The following is a 9,277-nucleotide window of genomic DNA, read 5'->3' as shown; positions in this document are numbered from 1 at the left end:
TTGTATATGTTGATCCAGAAAACAGCTAGGGACGCAGAAAGAAAAACTTCTAGCAATAAACTTCCATTTGGATACGATGATTAACATCGACTTCTCGTAGAGGTTAGCAGGGGCGGAACTGGAGCTAATGTTACCCTGATGCACCACTTTAGTATGGCGCAATTTTTTAAAGCAACGTTGCACTAAATAAAAATGTGTTTCAGAACTTCTAGTGTAGTAGATGAGTGGACACAATAAAAACAATGTATAAGTAAAAAAGTAGCAATAAAAAATGCTTACTATAAATACTCGAATATGTGTCTTGCATTTTCAAATTCATGTCTCCTGGTCCTGGAGCATCTTTCTGATGGTGATTTTATTTTGAGAAAAAAATATCTACGTGTTGGCCAAAATCTAGCCAATAGTCCACGTGTTGGCCAAAATCTACGAGCTATACGTTCAAAAAAAAATGAGAACAATTGTTACAAAGTAATTTAGAAAAATCATGAAGAGAATATGGATTACTTGTAGTCTCCGTCGGAAAAAAATTATATGAGAACAGATCTCATATAAATCAGGTGAGACCCGCCCTGATGGATGACATGTGGCATTCACAAATCACAAAACATCTAATCTCTCCCCCCCTGATTTCAGATGGGGGGTGGGGGGATGCTTTGTGATTTGTGAATGCCACAATTGACCAAAACTGATGAAGAGTTGCAGAAAGGGGATGGATCATTGCAGCGTGTCGGCGGCCCGGCCGTGGTGTCTGGCTGCGCGTGGGCATGGTCACTGCGCCATGCCGACGTAGTCACCTCATCAGACATCACGTCTATGGGCCTGGGGACGATGGCGCTTGGCAGGGGAGATCAGGACTTCCCGAGATGGGGATCGAACAGACAAAAAATCTACCTACAAATACGCCGGAAGAAACGCTAGAGTAGAGTAGCAGGCGAGCCGGCGAAGCGATTCCACGGAACGAGACACGATCCCACGACCGAGGCAACCACGCGTGAGGACGTGGGCTCAGGCCTGTGTGGGGAAGTGCACACGCGCGCGTAGAGGGTAGACGGGCTGGAAACTTGGACCCTAATGCACTGCCCCGGGCCCAACCTGATGCCCAGGCCATTTGGAGATGATAAACACTGCTGAAAAACTTGTTGGACCCGTATTCCTGTGCATCAGGGTCAGCCCAATGGGCTCCGCCCCTCAGGTTAGATGTACTTGGTATCGACTTAAACTTTTATTTATATTGTGTACAGATGTATCTTCACATCCGGGTGTTAATGCTCTCTGTGAAAATTTTGTACACTCGAAATTTTTGAAATCCTACAAGAAAGAAAAGGCTTATTGGAACCAGTGAATCCAAAAGATCCAAATGATCCGTTCAAAATTCTTAAACTTCGTAATAAAGACCATCTACTCAGCATTTTGGATTCCCATGCATGAGCACAGAAGTTATGGAGGACATCCGGCCCAAGATCACTCCACAGCAGAACCCAAGGCGCGACCCAGCCCCTTGATCTCCCTTCCATGAAGGCCAAAACCCCCTTCACTTGGACTCGCGTCCCACACGCTTTCTCAGTTCCTCACACTCACTGGCACATAGCTCCGGCGAGGTGCAGGCGATGGCCGTGACGTGGAACGATGGGGCGGCGTTAACCAAGTGGCTGAAGCACTACTCTTCGGCGCAGGACATCCTGATCGTCGGCGACGGGGACTTCTCCTTCTCGCTGGCTCTCGCCACCGCCTTCGGCTCCGGCGCGAACCTCGTCGCCACGTCCCTCGACTCCTACGGTTCGGCCCTTTTTTCGGTGCTCGTATTCCTACGAGTAGCTTTATCTTTTGGCGTCATACGTGCATGCCTATGCTTATCTTGCCGATGTGATTTTTGTGCGATCTTCAATTAATTAGCTTGCACTGAACGTCCAATGAACAGCGGACCTGAACATCAAGTACAGCGACGCGACATCCAATGTGACGAAGCTTGAGGCGATGGGCGCCACGGTGCTGCACGGCGTCGACGTGAAAGATATGAATCTCCACGCCAATCTGCAGCTGAGATGGTTCGACCGGATCGTCTTCAACTTCCCTCACGCCGGGTTCAATGGACGCGAGGACAAAGTGGATGTGATCCAGTACGCGCACTCTCTTGTGGTAATCTATCTAACTCTTCTATGATTAAACCTCTGCTTGGATCTGGCTTTGTAGGTCGCACAAGGAGCTGGTGAGGAGCATCTTCGCCACCGCACGGCACATGCTCCGGCGTCACGGCGAGATCCACGTCACCCACAAGACCAAGCACCCCTACTCGATGTGGGGTATCGAGCAGCTGGCCTCCCAGTCCTCGCTCGCCATGGTCGAGCAAGCTGCCTTTCAGATACAAGACTACCCAGGTTATAACCAGAAGAGAGGGTCGAGCTGGAGGTGCGACCAAGACTTCGCTATAGGTGATTGCTGCACCTTCAAGTTCTGCCTCGAATGGTGGGCGTCGGATGATGATCGCTTTTTTTAGTCAGGCCTGTGCGTGTGACTTCAGCGGTTTCATGTGTCCTCGATCGTTAGAGGCTGTAGATCTCGCCACAATGATCCAGCCTTGGAGCTGTTCTGTGTGGGTGTGGGGATCCAAATGGCCCGGCCACGTCCGTTTGTGTCCGTTTCAGTCTTGGAACTGTTCTTATGCTGTCTATTTTTTCTTTTTATTGAGTAGCTGTATGCTGTCTATTCACAGTGAACGAAAAAATGCAACAGCTTATCAGTTTAGCTCCATGGCTATGCTTTCTCTTTCATTTCTACTCCATCCGTAACAAAATATAAGACGTTTTTATGCCCAACCAGAAAAAAACATCTTTACATTTTGATATATAAAGGAAGTACTTTTCTTCCGAGATGTGTGTGTGGGTGTGGGGAGAGGGAAATAAGACGAGAAAGCGCGCCCACCCTTTCTGGAACTGCCCAAGTGCGCTCGTCACCCTTAATCTCGAAAAGTGGCGGACCTATGTGCAATGCCGAGGGGGCCGACGCCCCCCCCCCCCCCCAGCGGTAGCATACTTGCTGAAGAGAAAAAAAAAGTAAGAGCCTTAAATTAAGAAGATTGTTGTCTTTTGGCCCCTTCAAAGGTGCATACTTTCTCTTTGGCCCTCCCTTTGATTCGCCGCTAGCTCCGCCACTGATTTTGGATTGGATGTCTTGAAGGTCAGCGTGTTAGATTCATTATGAAAGGAAAAAAGTATTTATTTTGTTGCAAACAAATCTCCCAAGAGAGAAGCATGGTCCGGCATCACAACATGTGCATCCACCACTCTTTAACCGAAGGAAAGACGGTCTAGCTAGCCAGACAACTCTGGTTGGGGCCTAGCCAATTTCCTAACATACTCCATGTCTGGATAGAGTTTCGACATTTGAAAAGGAGGTGATATGCAGTCTTCGTCTCTCTTACATAATTGGCAAAGGTCATGGTTACGCCAACCTCTCCAGTCTATTTTATCTGTAGTCCAAACCCTAGGGGCGCAATGCTTCAAGACCAGCTAAGGCATGTCTGAGTTGATGACTCCAGTAGATTGCATCTTACCCAGATTTGGCAGATTACAAACCATCTGACCTGAATTTCCATCTAATTTCATCCATGTTTTCGTGTAGCAAAGTGACCTCCCCCAACTTACTCCACAGAAGGATCCTGCATGTGGTCGTGTAGATTTTTTTGTTGCGTAACACGTTCCCCTACAATGGTGGCCGATGGACTTCGCATGGTAGTGTGGTGTGTCCCGGGGGAAAGCTCTGCCTGATGGTGTCGGTGCCAGTGAAGATGACGCTCTTGAGCGCCGCTCCCCTTTTTAGAGGTGCCATCGTGGGTTGGCCTCCTCCACCACGGGCTTTGGATGGGAACCCTTGAGTTGGCATGCCAGACAGGGCGATGGCTGCATTCTGGCACCGTTCCCTCCTTGGAGGTCCCGTCCATTGAGCAAGGCCCCTCTCTATAGATTATCAAGATTGTGGTTCATGTACGGTAGCTTTCTCTCTTTGTGGTGACGATTCTGTGGTCTTGGTGGCAGTGCTCTCAATGGAAGCTAGGTTCGGCGGGGTCGCTATGTTCGGAGGCCTCCCTTTTGGTCATGGTGTTTTTTTCCATTGAGGCACTAGTGAGAGCATCCCATCGTCGGATGATGTGACACCCTTCGAGCCGAGCCGAGGGAGCAGGGGGGTCATTTCGACGATGGAACTAGAAGGCGCTCAAGTGCCAGTAAAACCAAGTGATGGTGATGGCATGGCCTTTGTTGACATCTATATTCTTCTCGAGTTTGCCTCGTCTGTTGCTTCAGTCCTCCGATCGCGTATGAGGGCTTTGACGACTCCAAGCAGTGCTCAATTATTTCTTGTTATCTCCTTGGGTCATCTGGGTTCTTTGTTACCCCACCTAAGAACCCTTGTATCTTGCCATTGCCTTTTATTTATACTGTGGTGTTGTGTTGTTCTGTTGGTTGTAAGGGCTTCGCCAATTTAAAGCCGACCGATAGCCTTTTTTCTCTGAAATAAACATGCGCTCACAAAGTTTGGTTCTAATGTGAAATAAGGCCTCCCTACAACCAGAATATTTATTATCATGAATGACCAGCCCACGTCTAGGTTATACATGTTACACGTATAACATTCAACCCTAATTGTGACACATGCAACAAGTCAAAAAAGGGGCTCTATTTCATAGGAGCATATGAGGCGCACAGTAAGGAGGGGTGGAAGATTCCGGCCATGCTTTTTTTTACCGTTTTGGGGAAGTCCAATGCCTCGCCAAACTTCCTTTTTTGACATGTTTCCTTATTAGGAACTTCCAGAAATACATGTAAGATTTTTTTCTTTTAAGAAGAAGATAAGAACAATAGGCTCACCACGGTGGTGCCAGCGACGAGATCGGCATGGGCGATCGACGACGGTGAGGACAGGGACGGAGACGGGATGGCACCCTACACATGTGCAAACTCTAAGAAGTTAATTTGAGCTCAAACTGTGCACATACACTCCTCCACTAAAACACTTCTAGAGCATTTGAAATGAGCTAAACTAGTAGTGAGAGATGAAACGTTGAAGTTGCTAACCTTTTAGAACACTTGGATAGTTGGTGCATTGTCAAATCTAGACAAATCTTGGGGAAAATGGAGTTTGGAGGTCGAGTTTGGAGAGGAGAAAGCTTAAATGTGGCTCAAGCATTTCACCGAACACCTCGTGTGCATAGTAGGTGAGAACAGAGAAACACACACCTTCCACACGTTGGCTGGCCAAAAAAAAACAGAGGACAGAGCGGGCAGGGGCGACCATATATATAGGCATCTTTTTAGTCTCGGTTGGTGTTTAGAACCAAGACTAAAGCCCCCCCCCCTTTTAGTCCCGGTCCAAGGCACCAACCGGAACTAAAGAGGTTGGGCTAGGAGCTAGGCCCTTTAGTCCCGGTTGGTGGCTGGAACCCTGACTAAAGGTCCCAGCCGAATCGGGATTGATGCCTGTCGCGGCTCGGCCAACGTCCTACCCGCTCGAACCGGGATTGATGCTCCCATTAGTCCCGGTTCGTAACACGACCGGGACTGTTGCTCTGATCTAGCAAAAACCAAAGGTGTGTTTTCTACTAATGTTATGTTGTTATGTTGGTTGTAAGGGCTTCACTAGTTTAAAGTCAAGTGATAGCCTTTTTTCTAAAATAAAGGGTCTTTTACATCTGTGTCCCTAACTCGAACCCACTACTCAGATTTGCCCCTAATTTCAAAGCTTGCGCAAATTTGCCCCTACGCCGTCAAGTCTCCTTATAGAAATACCCCTCCATGTCGTTTCCGTCAGGTCAAAGGGCTTTGACCGTTTTCTGGGCGTTTGTTGGACGTTTTGCCCCTGAAAAAAAATAAGATATAAATTTAAAAAGAAGAGAGAGAGAGAGAGAGAACGCATGCTAGCCTTTTGGCCCAGAAAAGCCCAGCCAGCCCAGCCCACTGGATGGTCATCTTCTTCGTCTTCAGAGGCTAAGGGCGTGTCCGGCCGCCCGTTCACCCGAGCGCCGCCGTTAACGTGGCCAACGACGGCAAGAAGCCGGACCGCCGTGTCTGCAAGGCCCGCCGTAGAATAGAGCATCACCACACCGTAGATCTGGACCTCGGGTGCCTTGCAACTACGCAACCGACGAGATCACCGCCACCTCTGCCCACCGGCCGCCGTCTTCGATTTTCCGTCGTACAAGGTCCCTTGGTGCTCCCTTATCGTATAGGAGATCCATACGGTGTTGCGGAACTTCCGGACATGTCGCCGACGAGCTCTTCTTTGTCCAGCCGCCTCCCCACGACGCCTTGCTCCGGCGGCCGTAGGCGAGGTCCGTGTGCTCATGCTCGGCCGTCCCCAGACCCTTTGAAGACTCTGGCATGCTCGCAGTGAGACGCTGATGCCGACCCCTCTCCCCCCTGCTTTCTAGCCCCCCTGCCACCTAGCTTTGACCGCTGCCGCCGGCGGCCTAGGCCATGCCCGACACTCTGGCCGTCCCCGCTCGCCCTGCCACTTCTATTCAACGTGGAGCAAGCCCAGGAGCGCAAAGGACCATTCCACCAGTCGTTTGGTCGCCAGAACAGAGCTCCCCCGCCCTCCGCCGTGGCGTTTGCTCGCCGGCGGCTTAACGCCGGTGGTTCGATTAGTACTAATGGGCTTTCTATGACATGTGGGGCCCATTAGCTAGATTAGCACTAATCCTACCATGTGTTAAATATTATGCTAATTACCGAGACAAAATCGGCAGGCCCTACCAATTAACAAAACTGCTAAACTAATTAAAAATAACTAGACACTTACATGTGGGGTCCCACGTGTAAGTGAGAGAGGAGGTGGAGAGAGAGGGTAGAGAGAGTGAGGGGTGAGAGAAACTGTTTTTCCTTTTTATTTTTTTCTCACTCGGTCCCACTTGTAAGTGACACATGGAGGTAGGGGCAAATTGTCCAAAAAATGTCAGTTAGACGGTCAAACCCCTTTGACCGGACGAAAACGGAATGGAAGGGTATTTTTGTAAGGTCACTTAACGACGGAGGGGTAAATTTGAGCATGCTTCAAAATTAGGGATAAATCTGAGTAGATGGTTCGAGTTAAGGATAGAAATGCAGATGGCCCTAAAATAAACATGCGCTCACAAAGTTCGGTTGCTAATGTGAAATAAGGCCTCCCTACAACCAGAATATGTATTATCATGAATGACAAACCACGTCTAAGTTATACATGACGTATAACATATTAACATACAACCCTAATTGTGACACACGTAACAAGTCAAAATAGGGGCTCTATTTCATAGGAGCATAGGAGGCGCACAGTAAGGAGGGGCGGAAGATTTCGACCATGCTTTTTTACGGTTTTGGGAAAGTCCAATGCCTCGGCAAACTTCCCTTTTTGACATGTTTCCTTGTTAGCAACTTCCAAAAATATGTGTCTACAACTTTAAAAAAAAATCCGTCTTTCAGAATTTTAAACTTTAAAAGAATTTCCGTACTTACTTGTAGAGTCTTTTATAGTTCTAAAAATTTCCACAAAAATGGAATTTCTATATTTTTGAATTTTTAGAAATTCATACTTTCAAAATACTCAACTTTCAAGAACTTTTATAAATTATGAAATTTGAACCCCCAATTTTTGGATGTTCAATTTTTTAGGAACTTCACAAAAAAAAAGAAAAAATGAATAAATTCCATGGGCCATGCGGTAGGCCTCCACCCCTCAGCCGGCGCCCGTGTCCCGAAGGTAATCTTCCAACGCGCACACTTCGTACGGGCGGCCCTCCTCGGGCCACAACATGTGGCGCCCTCATAAGGTGCATTCTCTCACTCGTGGGTGAGGTGGCGCGCCTCGACGACGACGTTGGCGAACCATGGTCGCCTGAGCGCGGTGGTGGCATACAACCTCTTGTCGATGTTGCACGAGAGGAGCCCCTTGAGGACTTCGAAGCCTTCTTTGGAGAGGCGGTCCTCGGAAAAGTGCTCACGGAGCTTGTTGCGGGAAATGACATGCGGCGGCGTCACCAGCTTTCCGGCGAGTGACAATGACTCGTAGGCTGGCAAGATGGTGAACAATGGCACGCCGAGAACGCGGAAGATGGCGAGGAGCTGTTGGGCATCGTCGTCCCCGTCGAAGAGCGGCTTCCCGGAGAGGAGCTCGGCCATGACGCAGCCGAGGGACCACATGTCAACCGTGGCATCGTAGTTGGTTTCGCCAAGGAGCATCTCCGGCGCCATGTACCGGCGTGTGCCGTGCTGGCCGTACGGCGCGGGCTCGGATATGGACACCGCGAGCCCTAGGTCGCAGATCTTGACGTTGCTGATGCCGTCCGCGCCGACGAGGATGTTCCCCGGCTTGATGTCGCGGTGGATGATGTCATGATGCGGAGCCCGTGCATGTGCTTGGCGGCGCCGAGGAGCTGCTCCATGATGCAGCGCACATCGGCCTCGGGGAACGGCCGGCCGCGCCGGTGCCCATGGAGGACGTGGTGCAGGCTGGGCCCGACGCACTCTATCACGACGGAGAGCTTCCCGGCGAAGGGGCGAGCGAGAGCGCCCGGAGCTCGACGATGGCGCGGTGGCGGTGACACGCCGCGAGGAAGGCCGCCTCGCACAGCGTGCGGGCGTCGGCGCAGCCGCAGGCGATGCCGGCGGCCTCGTGCGCGCAAGGGAGCGGCTTCTTGACGGCGACGGTCCAGCCGTGGGTGAGGTGGCGCGCCTCGACGACGCCGCCGTAGCCGCCCTCGCCGAGCGCGCGCGTCTCCTGGTAGTCGGTGGAGCTCCAGTAGCGCGCCCTCTTGCAGAAGGTGAGCATCGGGGCGCCGCCGTTCGTGTCCACCTTGAAGTCGGGGTGGTCGCCGCCGGGGAAGACGCCCATCGGGAACGGAGGAGGAGGAGGAGGAGGTCGATGGAAGCGCGGCCGGAAAGGAAAGGAAACGAGGAGAGGATCGCATGGTGGCGGCTGTATATATTGAGGCGTCAGCGAGACGTACTCGAGTGGTCCCCGTACCCCACGAGGTCAACGCGCTGCGTGGCTCTGGCTTGGGCGAGACTACGACGGAAGCATGTACGCATTTGGATTCGTAGCCGGAGACGAAGTGGAAACCGGAAACGGGAGGGAAAAAGGGACTGCCTCCAATTTCAATTTTACCCCATGGTGTCAAATTATGATCCGAGTTTTTACTCTATCCGGTCGTTTTGATCGACATTTTTTTTCACTCTCTCGCCGTTCGGTTTGCGTCGTTCGCCGCTGTCGTGGACCCCGTGCGCCTCTACTCCGACACCATCACGATCGG

General features: G+C 50.7%; 1 protein-coding gene and 1 pseudogene across 1 annotated transcript; one reads left to right on the top strand and one right to left on the bottom strand.

The window, feature by feature from the left end:
* The first annotated feature begins 1,607 nt into the window (after positions 1 to 1,607).
* On the top strand, positions 1,608 to 2,494 carry LOC123101406 (uncharacterized protein At4g26485-like). The gene is made up of 3 exons (XM_044522872.1): positions 1,608 to 1,776; positions 1,919 to 2,117; positions 2,191 to 2,494. Exons 1-3 carry the CDS (start codon positions 1,608 to 1,610, stop codon positions 2,492 to 2,494), a joined length of 672 nt encoding a protein of 223 aa, XP_044378807.1.
* Positions 2,495 to 7,808: 5,314 nt separating this feature from the next.
* LOC123101405 (putative cyclin-dependent kinase F-2) lies at positions 7,809 to 8,859 on the bottom strand (annotated as a pseudogene).
* Positions 8,860 to 9,277: the final 418 nt, after the last annotated feature.

Source organism: Triticum aestivum, chromosome 5A (genome assembly GCF_018294505.1).
Source record: "Triticum aestivum cultivar Chinese Spring chromosome 5A, IWGSC CS RefSeq v2.1, whole genome shotgun sequence".
Classification (NCBI taxonomy): domain Eukaryota; kingdom Viridiplantae; phylum Streptophyta; class Magnoliopsida; order Poales; family Poaceae; genus Triticum; species Triticum aestivum.
This window is presented reverse-complemented; position numbering and strand designations above follow the sequence as displayed.

Bases quoted from the DNA above. Each gene is read 5' to 3' on its own strand.
- LOC123101406 (XM_044522872.1), top strand. From the start codon at position 1,608: ATGGCCGTGACGTGGAACGATGGGGCGGCGTTAACCAAGTGGCTGAAG. The intron at 1,777-1,918 runs GTTCGGCCCTTT...TCCAATGAACAG, and splicing joins CACGTCCCTCGACTCCTACG to CGGACCTGAACATCAAGTAC. The intron at 2,118-2,190 runs GTACGCGCACTC...CTGGCTTTGTAG, and splicing joins GACAAAGTGGATGTGATCCA to GTCGCACAAGGAGCTGGTGA.